This window comes from Ranitomeya imitator, chromosome 1, assembly GCF_032444005.1.
Source record: "Ranitomeya imitator isolate aRanImi1 chromosome 1, aRanImi1.pri, whole genome shotgun sequence".
Classification (NCBI taxonomy): Eukaryota; Metazoa; Chordata; class Amphibia; order Anura; family Dendrobatidae; genus Ranitomeya; species Ranitomeya imitator.
Window position 1 is genome coordinate 888450985 of NC_091282.1, and position 19878 is coordinate 888470862.

General features: G+C 43.0%; 1 protein-coding gene across 3 annotated transcripts in view; it reads right to left on the reverse strand.

Annotated features, from left to right (window-relative positions):
* Nucleotides 1-5165: 5165 nt before the first annotated feature.
* CHRNB3 (cholinergic receptor nicotinic beta 3 subunit) overlaps nt 5166-19878 on the reverse strand; it is a 111478-nt gene continuing 96765 nt past the window's right edge. For 2 of the 3 annotated variants that reach the window (XM_069743154.1, XM_069743155.1), the window contains 2 exons: nt 17435-18317; nt 5166-5480 (listed from right to left, as the gene is read on the reverse strand). In XM_069743154.1, the coding sequence (XP_069599255.1) occupies nt 5343-5480; nt 17435-18317 (1021 nt within the window). In that variant the 3' untranslated portion in view covers nt 5166-5342. Of the gene's footprint in view, nt 5481-9666; nt 9714-17434; nt 18318-19878 lie in introns of all 3 variants that reach the window. The other variant, XM_069743156.1, reaches the window with a different exon arrangement.

Below are 19878 nucleotides of genomic sequence, written 5' to 3' on the forward strand. Positions count from 1 at the left end.
AGGGCACTAGGTACCTGCTGCCGTATTGTTTCCATCTGAGTGTACACCACTTACCTGGGACATTATTGGTAAAGTTCTCTTATAAATGGAGATATAGATGTATAGAGTGATACAGGTTGTGTGTTTCACTGGCTTTTATGTTCCGTTACATCTTTACATGTATGTAGCCAGTATGTAGCTTAGTATACATTTTTTGCAAAAAACGTATCAACCAAACACCCTGTTTTTTACATCTTTTACTAGCACTTGCGGATTACTGCAACATTTTTTCAAACTGAGTGTTTTTGGTTTTACTATTCTCTTTTGTGTCTTCAGGTTTCTTGGTGGTGTGTGAACATGATCATACAGACTTGTTCACTGTGCAAGTAGCCAATGTGTTCCTGTTTCCATGTATGTAGCCATGTCAAGCATGGTGGTCCATAGACGCATAAGCTGGTATTGTTGTCATGACTGAATGTTCTGTTCTTGGATAAAGCACTCGCAAATCCCTGTGTCCACATGCAAACTGAGCGAAAAATCTAGTTTGTCCTAAATGTATAAGAGCTGCTTTTATTACTTGTAATGTGTCTTCCTAAACGGTGAGCAGTTATCTTGCTCTATAAAGTGAATGTCTTGTGTCCCATCCGTTTAAAGGGGGTTGCATATTATTATTATTATTCTGCCAAGAAGATTACTCTCCAGCGCCACCCATTGGAGATGGTTAGTATAGGTCACTGTAAACCCTGCAATGATCCTAACTTGGGGAAAGTCATCCCAAGCTAAAGAAGGAATTCTCACACCCAGTCAACCAGCATCCTCCTCTGAACTGATGATGGGTACAAACCCCTGAAACGGCTGTCCACACATGGAGGTGGTTTAATTTAGGGGAAGACTGGTTTGTGTGAGTATCCTCAGTCGTGTAGGAAAGCCGTTTAGAAGGTTGGCGTTGACCTATAGAGTAGCTGTCTCCAATCTGTGATTCTACAGGGCATCTTTCTCTTGGAAGAAGGCTACATTGGAACCCAATTTAAAAGTATTTTCTAGGGGGTAAAGTTTCTCCTCGAGCATGCCAAGCTGATTTAGGCAATGCTTCTTTGGGGTGGTGGGGGAAAGTAGTCCTGGAGCACTTAGTCTAAGTGGATTCCCATAGTCAAGCTTTCACACCCCAGAGCGGACACTGACGTTTGAGTCCATGTTGGGGTTTTTAGACTACGCCCTTCCAATGTTACATAGTGCAGACTGCTTTCATGTAAAAATGCCTATAATGTGCCGCCGTCCATCTGAAAACAATGATTTTGCGTCTGCATTTACAGAATTAACATACAGTTCTCTCGATGACTGTAGCGGCTATATAGGGGTCACTGAGGATCTTTCCAGCATTAGTGATACTCATTTATGTTTGTCCCGTATACTTCTGATATATCCTGTGGTTGTAGTTTTTACACTGACGCGCTTAGTAAGTTTGCACAGCACAACTTTGTATCCAAAGTTCTCTAGTCTTTCATGCTGAAAGCGATGTTCAGACACGTTCTCAGGGCTACGCAGAATGGCTCTTGGCTTTCATGCAGCGCATATTGTGTGACAAGCAATCGAGCCATGCATTGGAAGCACAGCAGCTGATTATATGATGCAGTTTCTAATGGCTCGCATGTTGTGTTTTTTTTTTAATTATTACTGCCTATAGCTTGCTATATCCTGTCTCTTCATCTCTCGGTCAAGATGTATTTATCCTATAGACATTTAGTTTTATCATTTAGCCCCTATAATTCCCTAGTTTAGATTAGGGAGCTATCTGGGACTTTGAAAAACAAAAAAAGTGCCTTAACGCTAACAGGAAGGTACGGTAATTGCTACCTACCTGCCTTTTGTAGCAACGAAGCCAGGTATCATGTTGGCCAAGATAGGGAAATTAGCACTAAATAGTGCAAAAGACCCCAAAAACCAGAAAGAAACACCAACTCCATATTGAATACGAAAGAAGGAGCACATAGGGAAGTATATAGGTATAAAAAAAAAAAAAGTTCTCTTTTGTTATGTTAACAATACATTAAACAGTAAAATACAAAAGGTACAAAATCAATAAAGTGAACAAGGATGGAATAAGGAGGATACCCCCCGGTGTGAGTGGCCGGCTTAATCAGTACATATAAAGGCAGAGAGCTGCTCAGTGGGAGATTTGCGCCAATCGAATAAATAAATGTCACCGCAGAAGCCAAATAGGCATAAAGAGCAGCGCTTACCAGTAACTAGCAGGCGGCAGACAGCGGGTTGGATCCCAAATAGTCCCCAACGCGTGTTTCGCTTCTTATAGTACTTGCTTTTTCAAGCGATTGGCGCAAATATCCCATTGAGCAGCTCTCTGCCTTTATATGTACTGATTAAGCCGGCCACTAACACCGGGGGAAGTCCTCCTTATTCCATCCTTGTGCACGTTATTGATTTTGTACCTTTTTTGTATTTTAATGTATTGTTAACATAATAAAAGAGAACCCCTTTTTTTTTTTTTTTTTTTTCTATACCTATATACCGTACTCCCTTATTCTCCTTGTTTGCTACCTGCCGGTTGTGCCCAGCGTTGGTCATTGCTGTCACTGACTGCTCCTGCCGGCGAGTCTGCTGCCTGTGTTAACGTCATGTTTACAGAACGGCCGCTTCTATTTGGGGCGGGACTTCAGTGTCTGATTGGACAGCCAGATTTCGGCTGCCTAACTTGGGGAGCCGACTGTCAATCAGAATGATGTCAGAAGCCATGCGCCGTCAATGGAGCAGGGCGGAATAGAAGCCACTGCCCTTTCGATGTGACGTCAGCAGAGGCAGTTAACTTCCTGGCAGGAGTGGTCTTTGACCGCTCTATCGGTGATGAACGGCGCCGGGCACAACAGGCCAGTAGGTAGCACATTTTTTTTTTTTGTTTTTCACAGATTCCCAGATATCCCCTTTAAGCTTGTGGCTATTTTAGTGTTTTGCCATTATTGTCTAAGTTGCCTAATGCATATCTTTCATAGATTTGGTCTTTCATAACTTTTCTGTATGTACAGCTTGGCTTGTTTACTGATACCCAGCTGCTCATCACCGATTTGTTCTGAATTATTGGCTCCTGATTCAATGATTATTGGCCTAGACTGATGATTACCAGGGCATCAACATTTAGTAAGATCATTGTTGGAAAACTATAGATGTAGCCAGTGGGTGTGTTACAAAAGCATTTACTCAGTGGGGTCATAAACCCTGCTGCTCTCTTCTGTAGCCCAGGCGCATTAAGAAAACGGATATTTGCTAGAGTACTATACACAATCTCTGGACAGATATGGCTGTTTTGTCTAGTTTTTTGGAGACGCCTTAAAAATTGGAGAAAGGAAAGTAATTGTCTTCTATGTTTAGTAGTAGTACTACTAAACAGTCGGGAATAAAAGGGTTGTCTCATGATTTAAACCTTTTCTGTTTTCTTTGATGGGTCAAGCAATGTTTGTATGAACTTTTTTTTTTTCCTGTGTGTAGTTATTACTGTTACGTAACAATGCCCACCCACTGAGAACATCTGCTGGTGAGAATCTGCTTCTACGGGCCCCCATACGCATTAGATGGGGTGCCTGTCAGCAACTCTCTCCTCGCTGTCCATTTAAAGCAATGACTGTTTGGCCGAGCCGAATGTGTATGGGAGAACCCGGAGAGAGAGGTCGTCCGAACAACTCGATGGTTGTCACATGGAAACAACCAGCTTTGTTTGACCTGCACAATGGCAAAAATGATTTTGCTGTAAAACACTAGTGATGTAATGGTAATATTGAGACTCCAGGTCGTTGTTTTTTTTTGTTTTGTTTTTTTTAAATATTCCTGTTCAACAGTTTATTTTTTGTGTTCTGCGCACTATTATTTAATAATCATCTGGCAAGTCCTTTTAATTAGAACTACGAAAAATGTAGTTGTGCCCTAAAACAATGTGTATTCTAGTTCTGATACTGCTGTGCACGGTACTTGGATATCCACTAAGTTTTCCTGTAATATGCACTGAAATATGCTTGTCTTCTAGAAATAATTTTTGGAAAAAATAAAATTTGTTTCAAGAGCTGCGTTTTACTTCTTCTGCTCTGTTGTGGAAAGAAATGTATACTTAAAGGCAACCTGTCTGCAGGATTGTGCACAGTAACCTGTAGACAGTGTCAGGTCACCGCCGTTATACTGATTAAAATGATACCTGGGTTGATAAAATCCGCCCAGAGCACGAGCATATCATTAACTCAAAACTGAAAATAAAGATTAAACAACCACAAGACAGATTTCATCAACCCAGGTATCATTTTAATCAGTATAATGGTGCAGACCTGACACTGTCTGTAGGTTACTGTGCACAATCCTGCTGACAGGTTCACTTTAAGATTAGGACTACACAGCGACTTCTACTGTAACTCCTGTCGTACAACCGTAGTTTGCTATGTCATTGCTACCCCAAGGGTGCAGCTACCGGATCAAGCTGGTCACAAAAACTCCGATGCAGTTGAACCTTTTGCCATTTGATTGTCTGGGTTGAAATGCGACCAACCACTGGAACACTGCTGTTGAACAGTGCTGACATCTTAGCCCAGTGTTTCTCAACTGCGGTCCTCAAGACCCACCAACAGGTCAAGTTTTCAGGATCTTAGTATTGCACAGGGGATAATTTCATCATCTGCTCCAGCATTAACTCCATCACCTATGGAAATCCTGAAAACATGGCCTGTTGGTGGGTCTTGAGGACTGGACTTGAGAAACACTGTAGACTTTGCTATGCACGTAGAGATCTACTGGAGTGATAAACCAAAGTCTCTCATTTCAAGGATTCTGTCCCTCTCACTTTGGCGATAACTGGGACGTCAACAAACAGGAGGCATCAAACATAATTTATGGTTTTGTGTAGCTAAAAAAAAATAACTTACAATCTGACATTTATGACCCTCCAAAATGCCACAAATTGGAACTAGGTGATTGAAAATGTGATCATTTGCAGATCTTAGCCAACCCTGCTACTTTCTCAGTTTGTATAACCTTACATCTTGTCCTTCTTGGAGTTATAATTGCAACGTTGAGGAGTGTATGTGTCTTTCTATCTACACACGTATATTTTACCATTTTCCTATATAATAAATGTAGAAAACGCTTGAAAACAACCATTAAATGCCCAGATAGATGAGGTTAGGAGAGCCTGCCTGTAGTTCATAACACTGAGACATACATTTATTTGACAGTGGATATCTGAAGAAAATAGAACTGGCGGAGTATAACATAACATGTTGATTGCTACAAAGTGAGGCTGACGTGACAAGGCTACAGCTGTCAGCAGTGATCGGCCTGGAATAGTCTGACGTATACGAGACGATGTGAGAAGACTAGACCTTGTAGCTATTCAGCCACATCTGTAGTGCAGGGGTGAAAATTAAAACAGAGCCTGTGATGGACACAGAGAGGAAGAGCCAGAGAAAGATTCGATCAAGAACCTGAGCCACAAACTTCCAGTCCTGTACAACCTAAGAGAAAGGAAATGTAAATTAATAAGATCTCTGATCAATTGTAAGAAGACAAAAGCAGAATGAGCAAATACCTTGCAGTAAATAAATAGCAAAAGTGCATGAAAATAGCAGTCTACATAGATAACATGATTTTGATAAAAAAAAAATGTAAAGGCCATCCCACTGCTCCAAGGTGACCCCAGTCGTTTATATAGCTCCCTACTGCTGGGTGTCCATTTGTCGGAGTCTCTGTTCTGCTTGACCCTTATTCACTTCATTTGACATATGGTAAGGTTTTTTTAATACCAGAAGCTGTGACTGTCCGGAATAGGGTCACCTTGACGCGGTGTGATGGCTTTTACATTTTTCTATATCAAAATCACGTTATCTTAGTACCCTATGTTGTTTTTATGCACTATTTCTATATATTTATATATTTACTAGATGGCAGCCCGATTCTAAAGAATCGGGAGTCTAGAATCCATATATACTTTATTTATTCAAATGTAAGAATAATACAATTAATAAATAATAGTAAGAAAGAACAAAAATAATAGGCAGTATATGGAGAAAACACCAAACAAAAGTTCAAAATTGGTGTGAAAATGTCACTGAACCACTTCACAACTAAATATATATAGTTTTGGTAAATGGTATTATCATTTTTTTGACGAAATTCGGCAGGAGCTTGAAGAGCAACGTCACTGGGCCCGCCTCCACGCAGTAGAAACTTGCTGTGAGGTAAAAATTCAAAAATCACACCAAAATGGCGGGCGGAGTGTGTCACAGTACGGCACGTTTCTGATTGGTCGCTCGCAGCAGGCGGCAACCAATCAGACACTGGACACTGTTGACGTCACTTATCTCCGGACATTAGCTCCGGACAAAGCCACGGAAGTTGGCACAAATTGCAGGAAGTAGTATTCTAGGCAATTAATCTCCGGACATTAGCTCCGGACAAAGCCACGGAAGTTGGCACAAATTGCAGGAAGTAGTATTCTAGGCAATTATATATTAGACTGCGGGGTATTTGCTCATTCTGTTTTTATCCTAGGTTTTCTCTGTTTAGCGACCAGTGTGAACATGCGCCTGCACGTTGCATGCATATCAACTTATATTCCAGCTCAGCTGTTTGGGTTTTCATTTGTAAAAAGCTTTGAAGTCTATGAACATCCTCACAACCATTTTCATCACTCCAAAGGATCTTTAGTATCACTTTGAATAGTCTTCATTATAAATGTTTTACCTTTTTTCGTCTACAGCTACTATGCAGAGCTATGTGTTTCCATGATAGCAGACCGTAAACAAACATTGCGTAGTGTGATCAGGAAGTCATGTCCCCATTTCCTGCTATTGTACCATATTTTTGATAGAAAGGAGCTGAGGATTAATAAAAGCAACACTAGACTATCGTTTTGGTGGTCTGTTACCATGGTGACACATAGCAAAGCTGTAGACAAAAAAAGTAAATAAAAAATAGTTGTAATGAGAACATAGACTTTAATTACCGGTAGATCTTTTTCTGAGATGGGTTGAGATTCCCCGATTATCACAGGCAGTATAAATGATGTATGAGCAAGATGGCAACACAGGAAAACCAGACACGAAATGCATTATGTAATCTGTCTGGATTCTGTGAAATATCTAACGTATGTTAACCCTTACCATGAAAGGGCTATTCCCATCCCATAAACTGGTGCTATATCAACAGAGTAAGCCATCACTTTATACAGTTATATATGTTGAAAAAAGACATAGGTCATCCTTTCTCCACCAATTATTCATTTTCTATCGCTAGATTTATAACCCACATATCATTTCTTGTGAGAAATCATCCAGCCCTTTTTAAACGCTGATATAGTGTCTGCCATTACTAGCTCTTGTGGTAGGGGATTCCACAGTCTGACTGCTCTAACTATAAAGAATCCTTTCCTGTTTAGAAGCCGGAATCGCCTTTCTTCCACCTGTAATGAGTGCCCCATGGTCCTCAGTACAGTGCTTGGAAGGAATAAGTCATGCACCAGCCCTTTGTAAATGAGATCTCTGAGGAGTCTTTTTTTCTAAGCTAAACAAGCCCAAGTTTTCTGACCTCTCCTCATATGAGAGGCCTTCTATGACAAGTAGAAGTCTAGTTGCCCACCATTGACCTGACTCTAACTTATGATCAGGGACGCTCCGGTCTCTAGAACCTTCAACGATCCTGACAATTGACAATGAAGAGAGCTGAAGCTGATTCAGCAATGTGAACCCTTTACTCTCTTTCCCTGTACTGTGGTGTTTTCAGCCATGAGACTGTGCAACTAACTGTAGCCGGAACTATTCTCTTCAATAAGCAGTTCCCCTGCACAGTAGATGGCAGGGATGTTGTTTGGGATGGAAGACTGTGGTGCCGATTCAACATCTGCAGGTTTTTTTACTCACTTTTCGATCATTGACTTGTGGTAGTCACTGACGTTTTTGCAAATTATTCAAAATGGTGATTCATGGTTCACAGATTTAATCACCGTTGTTCACACGTATAAAATAACTTAAAAATTAACATTTTAAATAAAAATAATAATGTAAATAAAAAAACAAGCTAAAAACACCAAAAACTAAATACAAAAAAGGAGCAAGTGTGAGGCTGGAGTCACACACAACGTATAAAAATACGGTTAGTTTTTTACGGACCAAATACGCAAAAATGTTCCCTGAACAGTGATCCGTATGTCATCCGGTGGCAAGGTGTGGCTGCGTATCTACAGGTCAGTACCGTAGAAGTGCTTATACAGCACGAAAGGCCGTTTTCTACACCTGCTCACACAAGCTCTGTTATTCACTCTCCCGGCCATGGATTTTTAAATGAAGATCTAATAAAGTAAGGAATTTTTAACAGATCGGTGAGTGCCTTCCTTTTTCTTCTCATTTACACAAGTGGACTAATATGTTATTTTTCGAAGAGCACCAGAGATCATGAAGTATAGCATGCAACCGTAAGGTTAAAAGATACACCTGATAATAAATAGCTTAGCAACTTAACGGCTTTGGCGGTGCCGTCTTCTGTCTTTTTTATACTGATATGTATATTTCATACAGCGCTAGATAGCAGAAAAGCCGGTAATTCAATTGCCGGCTTTTGCTATCTCCTTGTCAAACCCGACAGGATATGAGACATGGTTTACATACAGTAAACCATCTCATATTTTTAAATATTCATCATTACTAATGTTAGAAGTGTCCGTGTGTAAAATTTGGGAGCTCTAGGTGTTAAAATAAAGGGTTAAATCACGGAAAAAAATAGTGTGGGCTCCCGCACAATTTTCTCCGCCAGAGTGGGAAAGCCAGTGACTGAGGGCAGATATTAATACCCTGGAGAAGGACCATGGTTATTGCCCCCCCCCCCTTCCCCCCTGGCTAAAAACATCTGCCCCCAGCCACCCCAGAAAAGGCACATCTGGAAGATGCGCCTATTCTGGCACTTAGCCTCTCTCTTCCCACTCCCGAGTAGCGGTGGGATATGGGGTAATAAGGGGTTAATGTCACCTTGTTAATGTAAGGTGACATTAAGCCTGGTTAATAATGGAGAGGCTCTCATAGACTTTCATTGGCGGATTTTTGCACAATACGCTGACAAACGCAGCATGCTGCGATTTTCTCAGCCAGTAAAATACGGCCGAGAAATATACAGCTGATGGAAGCTGCCCCATAGAGAAACATTGGTCCGAGTGCAATGCGTTGTTTTTGCGCCTCATACGTCTGTTTTTTTTCTCTAGTGTGACCCCAGCCTAATAATGAATCGGCCATGTAAATAGCAGAGGTCGGACCACCACAAATCATAAAGTCATGGCATATCCTAGCGATGTGCTATTACTTTGAGTCAGAAAACCATTTTCTTAAATTTTGGCCCGTATTCATCTTTTTTTCTTTTTTTTTTTTCAAGTCACTTTTTTTTTTTTTTTTTTGTCGTCTTGTGGCATTCGTTGACTACTTTTTGTGCCAGATTTTTCAAAATGGTGTGCATGGTTCAGAAAATTTGCACAAAATTAAAAGATGCTATTTATTTTTGCCTGGACCTTTTTAGCGCAAAAAGTGGCACGTTCCACAGAAATGTTGCAAAATTTCCGTAAAAATTTGGGGCATACGTACATTTTCTCCAGGTGTAAGACTGGAGTGTATTTGTGAAAAATGTTGAGACTTTTTTTAAAAGTCCTAATTAATAAATCACCTCAAAATTCTGGAAACCCCGAACCCCTCTTACAAAGGAAGGTCTACCTAAAAAGGAACAAACACATTTAAAATAGATTTTAAAAAAATAAAGGTTCAAATTAAAACAAGAATAAAGCGCAAATGAAAAAAAGACTGAGAAAACAAAAACTAGACAAAAAGCCACAAATGCAATAATGAATCGGGCCCTTCATCTATCTTATTTACCGTACTTATTCTGTATAACCTGTGCACACATCTTTTCATATAGCTTGCACTGATAGGATAGTAAAGCATTTTGACATGTTCTACCAGAAGGGGGCACACATGGTTTTTGGATTTATTTGGTTTTTCTTTTTTAATAAATAAATGGGCTTTCTTACCAGGTGAGCTATAAGCAAACTTTCTTTTCATGATATATATATATATATATATATATATATATATATATATATATATATATATATATACACACTCCTAATTGTCTCTGAATTCACCATGTACTCCAAAGCTTTTAATAGAGAGAAAAAAAGATGTGATTCTCATAGACCTTTAAAGGGGTTGTCCAGATTTAGGATTGTGAAGTCTGCAGTCACACAGTGAAAGCAAATTTTTTGTTTTAGACCGGACAACCCCTTTAATGAACCAGGTGCGTCTGATATCAAGTGCTGGGAGCTGGCGTTCATTTTTGGAGTAAGTTATGCCACTTGAGTGGGGTAACTTATGATGATTTTGCCAGGCAGGTGTTACCACGCCCCATTCCGGGCCTCCTACCCCATATTGCCATAGCTGGCCAAGACTGGCGTGTAACTGCAAGAAGTCCCAGTAGTTTTGCAGAATTGTCGAGTTGCGCAAAAATACTGAGGTAAAATACTGACCAAATACTGACTGTGTGAACATCATCTAAATCAAGTGCCTTTTTTTTTTTTTTTCTTTTTATAATCGAAGCTTAAACATTCTAATTTTCAAGACATCTGCTTGCTGCCATTAACAGGAAATATTCTGTCGTCCATCAGAAGTCACAGGTGCTTTGATTCTTAGATGAGTGAGCTCTGACACTATTAATAAGGGAATTTTTCCTATTGGTTCCTTTTGATCACTGTGATAGACCAAATCACAATGGTCAAAATAAAAAAAATTGTAAATTAAATCCCCCTTTGTCTCACTACTCGAGTTTGCACAGAGTTTCATGGATCGCCCCGCATGGATGGATCCCCCCGCATGGCTTTTTGTGGGTGTCTAACAGCCGCAGAACATGAGGGGCAGGGACTCGAGCATGTCACTTGACCAACCACAATATTCCTATATATACCTGAGCACCCAATGCAAACTAGAGTAGCGAGAACTTGCACTCAACACTAATGACGACATATTCAATATGATGACGTAAATGTTATCAAAATCTGAAAAAAAATTTAAAAAACCTCTACGAAACTTCAAATCACCCCCCTTTTGCTGAATTAAAAAATAAAAAGAAAATTACACATATTTGGTATCGCTGTGTTCATAAAAGTTAGATTCATCAATATATAAAGTAAATTAATCCGATCTGTAAACGGCGTAAAGAGAAAAAAGAAAAAAAATCCCTTTCTTTTGGCCATCGCAACATTGCAATAAAATATACACTGCTCAAAAAAATAAATGGAACACTAAAATCCCACATCCTAGATATCACTGAATGAAATATTCCAGTTATAAATCTTTATTAATTACATAGTGGAATGTGTTGAGAACACTAAAACCTAAAAATGATCAATGTAAATCACAACTACTATCCCAAGGTGGTCTGGAGTTGGAATGATGCTCAAAATCAAAGTGGAAATAGAAGTTACAGGCTGATCCAACTTCAGTGGAAATGCCTCAAGACAAGGAAATGATGCTCAGTAGTGTGTGACCTCCACGTGTACAACGCCTGGGCATGCGCCTGATGAGGCGGCGGATGGTCTCCTGATGGATCTCCTCCCAGACCTGGACTAAAGCATCCGCCAACTCCTGGACAGTCTGTGGTGCAACGTGACATTGGTGGATGGTGCGAGACATGATGTCCCAGATGTGTTCAATCAGATTCAGGTCTGGGGAATGGGCCGGCCAGTCCATAGCTTCAATGCCTTCATCTGGCAGGAACTGCTGACACACTCCAGCTACATGAGGTCTGGCATTGTCCTGCATTAGGAGGAACCCAGGGCCAACCGCACCAGCATATGGTCTCACAAGGGGTCTGAGGATCTCATCTCGGTACCTAATGGCAGTCCGGCTACCTCTGGTGAGCACATGGAGGGCTGTGTTCAACACCCCAGGTAACTGGTTCTTGCAGTGATGTTGCCTTCCTTTTGGGGAGGGTGATGTAACGCTTGGAGGCAAGGGAGATTCTCTCTATCAGGTAAGGCACTCGCATTCAACACATCTGAATCTAGGCCAGGAGGGGGAGCTCAGGACCTGGATTCAGGGGAGCTTCCTTACACTTTATGTATCCTGGTCTGAAGGAGGAGCCAGTCAGTCTTAGACAGTCTGAGTGGAAACAGTTGGTCTCCAGGAGGAGAGTAGAAGGACGGCTGGAGCAGACGTAGGGTCAAAGCAGCCACGAGGGAGCTGCTACCCCTGGAAAGAGTGAGAAGCAGAAGGAGTGTTGAATTGTGGAGGAGCTTAGAGGGAAGAAGTACAGAGGAGGAAGAGGCTCAGCAGGGGAACAGCGGGAGGACACCCTGGGAGCCAGAGCGCAGAACGGGGTACCGGGAGCCTGAGGCTATAATGGGACTCTAGGACACTTAGCAGAACCAGAGGGCATAGGACTGTATGTCAATTTCCTGCATCAAGACTGAGGTGAAGCAGTAACTTTAGAGCCCGGGGCATGATAGAGTCCCTATAAACAGGCTCGAACTGCCTATCGTACAAACATCTGTCTTAAGACAGGAGAGAGGGGCAGAGGCGTAGCTAGAGCTTTTGCCGCCCGGGGCTGTTCCCGAGTTTGGCGCCCCCCCCCCCCCGGCTCAATACACACAAAGGTTACCAAAAATAGTTTTCCTGTTCTGTAGAATGTAAACTGGGCCTAATGGTGTCACCCCCACATGCCAAACCTGTGACTTTTAATTAATTAATATCAGAGAGAACAAATGACCACCATACACAACACAATCCACTATACCAAGACCAATAATATCACATACAGGAAGAAACACCACCACACCATGACCAGACCACATAGTGACCGAATAATACTATATACAAGGGACAAATACCGCCACACCATGACCAGATCACATATTACCACCACATAGTGACTGAATACTACAATACTGATCAGTAATAAAAAAAAAACCACAATACTATCACCATAAGTGCCAGTATTCACAGGAGATCTGTACTTAGTATGCAGTGTCTGTGTAGAGGTAATACAAAGATCACTGGTGGTATTATACACAGGAGCTCTGTATATAATGTATAGGTAATACAGTGATCACTGGTGACATTGTACACAGGACCGCTGTATATAGTATATAGTGTATAGTGTCAGTGTATAGGTAACACTGACTCACCAGTGACGTTTCTAGATGAAGTCCTTCATCTTTCATCCAGCACAGACCGCCATCATTTCTTCCAGCCAGGACTCGTTTCTGCAGGAAATAACACAGTTATCTCGAGCTTCGCTTGCAGAACACATTACTTAATTTTTAACAACTTCTACGTTACACCACATGAAGAAGGCGACATAGTATCACTCTACACAGTAACAGGACCGCCCCCCATTTAAAACAGTATACTCAAAAAATAAAATAAATACATCACTGCAGTAATAATATCCCTTAATTAGCCCCTATGGTAATAATATTCCCCACCCTGGCCCCGTTTATCTCATTCCTAGCTCCAGCCATATGTTCTCCCATCCTGCCCTCATGAGTATCCATTCTACCCCATATGATCTCCCCATCCTGCCCCATCAGTCTCAATCGTATCCATCCTGCCCCATGATCCAATCCTGCCCCATGTATTTCATTCTGCCCCGTGTCTCCAATCATGCCCCGTGTCTACATTCTGCCCATGCCTCAAGTCCTGCCCCCAGTGTGTCCAGCAATCTGCCCCAGTGTGTCCAGCATATTACCCCTAGTGTATCCAGCATATTACCCCCAGTGTGTCCAGCAACCTGCCGCAGTATGTCCAGCATATTGCCCCAGTGTCCAGCAATCTGCCCCAGTGTCCAGCATTGCCCCAGTGTGTCCAGCAATCTGCCCCAGGGTCTACAGCATTGCCCCAGTGTGTCCAGCATTGCCCCCAGTGTGTCCAGCATTGCCCCCAGTGTATCCAGCATTGCCCCCAGTGTGTCCAGCATTGCCCCAGTGTCCAGAAATCTGCCCCAGGGTCTCCAGCCTTGCCCCAGTGTGTCCAGAAATCTGCCCCAGTGTCCAGAAATCTGCCCCAGTGTGTCCAGAAATCTGCCCCAGTGTGTCCAGAAATCTGCCCCAGGGTCTCCAGCATTGCCCCAGTGTGTCCAGCATTGCCCCCAGACAGACAGAGTCAGACATAAAGAAAAAAAAAAGTTAAATCCTCACCTCTCCCGTTCCCAGCGCAGGTCCGGTGCAGTCAGCGTCTCTCCGGCTCTGCAACGCTCAGGACAGAGAGGCTGAGCGCGCAGTGATGACGTCATCGCACCCTCTGCCCCGAGACGTCGCAGAGTCAGAGAGCGCTGAAGACGCTGCAGCTACCGCGCAGCCGCAGAAACCAGGAGAGGTGAGTATTAGCGCTGGCACCGGGGGGGAAATGCCGCATTGTGCCGCCCGGGGCGGCCCGCGCCCCCCGCCCCCCCCCCTTCCTACGCCACTGGGTATGATATATAATTATACCGATGCCCCTCCTGCTGCACGCTGCTGATTTGATCTGTGACTCAGTACTTGATTTTGGTCTGTGCTTGGATTACATGCTATGAACTCTTTGACAGGTATGAGAAGGCCTTGGCTGACTGCCACTTGGCGAGGGCTCAGCTCAGAAACAACAGTGTTATAGATTAAAAGCAGCACAGCCCCGTGTATACGGCAGAAGGCGCAGAGCCCCGCGTATACGGAAGACGGTGCAGAGCCCCGTGTATACGGCAGAAGGTGCAGAGCCCAGTGTATACGGCAGACGGCGCAGAGCCCAGTGTATACGGCAGAAGGTGCAGAGCCCAGTGTATACGGCAGAAGGTGCAGAGCCCAGTGTATACGGCAGACGGCGCAGAGCCCCGTGTATACGGCAGAAGGCGCAGAGCCCAGTGTATACGGCAGAAGGTGCAGAGCCCAGTGTATACGGCAGAAGGTGCAGAGCCCAGTGTATACGGCAGAAGGTGCAGAGCCCAGTGTATACGGCAGAAGGTGCAGAGCCCAGTGTATACGGCAGAAGGTGCAGAGCCCCGCGTATACGACTGACGGCACAGAGCGAGGTTCCCCTATAACAAACACCTAGCCGATCTTCTTACCAGAACATTCTCATGTACACTGATACATCGGTACATATTGCGCACTACATAACCCTCCTCGTACAGCACAGCACAGTAAAGTACATAGCACAGCGAGCACACTGAGCACACACAGCACAGCCTACAGACAGTGACTCCTCCCACACACGTGACTGATCACAGGTATGAGTCAGGAAACGTCCTTTGGCTCAGTCCATCCTGACGGGGGGAGGGTGTTACAGTGTCCTGGGCTATGCTATGGAGATGTGTGCGTGTTGAGCATGCACGCTGTGGCCACCCCCACAAGTCTTTCCACTCTTTAAAGACACCACACTCCGCCCCTTTTCATCTGCAACTTCTCAATGCAGAAACGAGCACTAGTGGTGATGGAGTCAGAGCGTCACAGCTTTGGACTACGATACGCGGCGCCCCCCGCATTGTGCCGCCCGGGGCGGTCCTCCCCCCCGCCCCCCCCCTTTCCTACGCCACTGGAGAGGGGACTTGCACTCAGCTTCAAGTGGCAGGGACCTAATCAACTAAATAGCACAAGTAGGAAAGGCTTACGGACCTCACCTGGGAGAGGGATCTCCTATTGCCTCCAAGCCGGCCGGGCCACAGCTACTTGGTACCCTGGACTGAGGACTACTATTATCATCAGTAAACCAGGTAAAGACTGCAAACCTGTGTCCTCGTACTTTGCTATGCCATCCACCACACCATCAGTGCCCTACACTTGGGAAGCCCTGGGGACCCCGCTTCACCTGTGGGAAGCATCACCATCTTGCTGTATACCATCACCCCAGAGGACCCCTTTAAGCAGCGTCGGTCCCCACCGACCGAACACCACAGGTGGCGTCACGAATAATAGACATTACAATTCCCTTTAAAGACCTTTCCCTTTAATTGGGCGCCCAGGGCCACGGACCGGGTTGCAGCCACCGTGACATCCCTTTAAGACCAGATCCGGTACCCAGCTGCCCTGGCAAGCGCTCCATGTGCGGCCCTCCAAAGAAATGCCACCCTACACCATTACTTACCCATGGCATCTCCAGACTCTGTTACGTCTGTCACATGTGCTCAGTGTGAACCTGTTTTAATCTGTGAAGAGCACAGGGCACCAGTGGCGAATTTGCCAATCCTGGTGGACTGTGGCAAATGCCCAGCGTCCTGCATGGTGTTGGGCTGTGAGCACAACCCCCATCTGTGGACGTCGGGCAATCAGACCATCCTCATGGAGTCGGTTTCTAACCGTTTGTGCAGACACATGCACATTTGTGGCCTGCTGGAGGTTATTTTACAGGGTTCTGGCAGTGCTCCTGTTCCTTCTTACGCAAAGGCTGAGGTAGCGGTCCTGTTGCTGGGTTGTTGCCCACCTGGTGTACTGGCCTGTCTCCTGGTAGTGCCTCTAGCCTCTGGACACTGCACTAACAGACACAGCAAACCTTTTTGCCACAGCTCGCATTGATGTGCCATCCTGGATTAGCTGCACTACCTGAGCCACGGGTCCGTCTCATGCTACCATGCATGTGAAAGCACAACCAACATTCAAAAGTGACCAAAACATCAGCCAGAAAGCATTGGTACTGAGATGTGGTCTGTGGTCCTCACCAACAGAACCACTCCTTTATTGAGTGTGTCTTGATAATTGCCAATAATTTCCATCTGTTGTCTATTCCATTTGCACAACAGCATGTGAAATTGATTGTCAAACAGTGTTTCTTCCTAAGTGGACAGTTTGATTTCACAAAAGTTTGATTTACTTGGAGTTATATTCTGTTGTTCAAGTGTTCCCTTTATTTTTTTGAGCATTGTATTATAAGAGGCAATCAAAACATTGTATCTAACCCAAAATGACATCAATAACAAAGTCAGCTCAGGGCATAAAAATGAGCCCTCACCCAGCCCCATATCCTTAAAAAAGAAAATGTTATGGGTCTGAACAAAATGACAAAAGCAAACAAAAATTTTAAAGCAAGTTTCCAAATTAAAAAAAACAACTAATATGTTTGGTATCTGCGTACTTGTACTCACCTGGAGAATTATATTTCCAGGTCAGTTTTACCATATCGCGAACAATTTTTCTATATAGTGAATATGGTAAATAAAAAAAAAAAATTATGAAATTGCACTTCTTTTGGAATTTCAACCCAATTGTATTTTTCCTGTTTTCCAGTACACTATATGGTAGAATGAATGGTGATATTCAAAAGTACATCTCGTCCCACAGAATAACAAGCCCTATACAGCTGCGGGGAGGAAAAATCATAACAGAAAATGGCCATGTCCTGAAGGGGTTAAGGTCCAAGTCAGTCTCACACCGTGTTTTTTTTTTTTACACGAATTAAAGTCCACCTCACTGTACACTTACCTGTCTAATGAAATGTTCCTTTTTGACATGAGTTGAAATATATTTAATAGAATCGGATGCCTTTTCCAGGAAAGCAATTAGGATCCTTTCTCCATCACTTGCTTGGATGTGTTTTCTTTTCCCGGATATTTTAGCTTTGGCAGCTGGGGCAGTACTTTCTGATTCCAAAAAGGAGAAACGATCAACATGCCCCTTCATACATAACAGTCTTGGAAGCTTCTGCAAGAACAGTCCTTTTACCCATGGGGCCATTGGATGATAGGTCGCAGAGGACCGGTGGTGGACATTAATAACAAAGACAGTTACAATTATAGACAATGTTACAAAGATCATGATAAATAAGAGATATTCTCCTATCAAGGGAATGACCTTAGAGGAGGAAGGAATTATCTCTTCAATAACAAGAAGAAAAACTGTAAGTGACACTAGGACAGAGGTGGAAAGGGACAATTTTTCTCCTTCATCGGAAGGAAGGTAGAACACAAGGACAGTTAGGAAAGACAGCCCCAAACAAGGGACGATAAGGAACAATGTATAAAATAGTGGCAATCGCCTCAATACGAAAGAATATGTGATGTACGGATACGAGTACAGCCCGTCTTTCCTCATCCCTTTTAGACCAGTAGCATTTAAAATATCCCACTCTCCATTATCAAAGAAGTCCTTTCTGTCCACATTTGCATCTAGAAGAATAAGATCGACCATGTTCCCATCATAGGTCCACGATCCAAATTTCATTGAGCAGTTCTGGCGATCAAATGGGAAAAAAGTGACATCCATGGTGCAGGAACTTTTATAGCTTGCAGGTGGAGTCCATGTTACTGTCCCATCATATTTTATTATTGCTTTTGTCATCAGAGAGCCCTCAAAACGTCCATCTGCACTGAAAGAGTCAAAACAGTAAACCATATATGGTGTAATGCAGAGGACTCCAAAGAGATAAAGTACAAAATACTGTACTATAGAATCAAGTACAAATGAGATTCTGACATAAAAGAGGTTGCCGCAAGGTGTAGCCTCAGGAGCTCACCGCTCTCTGCCTCCAGGCTTCCTGCTTCATTGGGGTCGGGACGCTCCTGAGGATTGACAGTTCAGACCAGCAGCATAGCTGCAAACTGAGACAGCTGCTTTTATTTCATACCTATCACTCCAGGCACTTTTTCACCTTGCTGTCATATGTTTGCACATGAGAAATAATAAAATTTCTGTCTATTATATGATTTGAAACCTGCAATTTTCATCACTTTTTCCCTATGTAGGCTCCATCTCTTATGGTCTCATAGTGGTGACTTTAGAATTGAGCCCTCATACTCAGGGGAGACGTTTGTGGTCGTAATAGCAACCGGACCCATGCGGATGGGGGGCCCACCCACTCCAACAAACTTCAACTGGATGTGTGTTCTCTGACGCACATTCAGCTGAAGTGTATTCCAGGGCAGAGACCCGTCAGGTAGGGGAACTTGAGCGGCAGTACACACTTACGACTACTCAGAGGTCAGCAGCTGACGTCAACGTGCACGTGACTGGGGGCGCACTGAATTCAGCTGCCAGCTTCAGAAGAGGACACAGAGGGGGAGTTGACGGAAGGTGAGTATAATTGTTTATTTTTTTCTATGGAACAGAAGAGAAGTGCATACATGTCCATTATAAAAATATACATTTTATTAAGTAAAAGGTGCTGAAAATATTAAAAACAAATAATTAAAAACTCGGAAATGGTGCTGAAAATGGAGGAACACAGAAAATAATGTTGTATACTGTAAATAATAACATCAATTTCTGGTATTAGAGGACCGAAAATACAAAAAGAGAAAAGCAATAAGAAAAAGATAGTGATCACCAAATAAAGAAAAATAATTTATTGACTACACAAACCAAACAAGAAAGTATTAAAAACAATTAAAAGGCATAATGAGCTATGCCAATATACAGGACCCCAACATTGTAATATTTTAGGCCAAATCCTAAATCTGTAAGATAATGAGTCGGGAAACAATAATTCCATAGAGCTGCATGTGCATAAGATAGACAAAATACTTTACGGCCTAAAAAAGCACTTTTACGTCCTAGAGATGTAGGCCAAAATCGGCTTAAAACATGTATGCAAGCACAGGAAAAATATATTGTATATTAAACATACAGGATGCAAATGAAATGCAATAAAAAGAGGATGCATCAAAAATGTACAGCCGTGTAAGACACAGGCTAAATACAATTAGCATAATAACAAATACAGTGCATGTGGAAAAAATTCAAATGCATACAATATGATATACAGTATATCTAATAATAATCTGTGATATAACCTCCCTGTCTTGACCTATGCTGCTGGCACCATAGTGGAGAGGACAAGAAAGGACACAAGGATTAAAAATGATCCATACCAATGAACAGATAAGGATGTGGCAATCCCCTCACGGAGGCAGCTTCATCAGGGGTGCTGT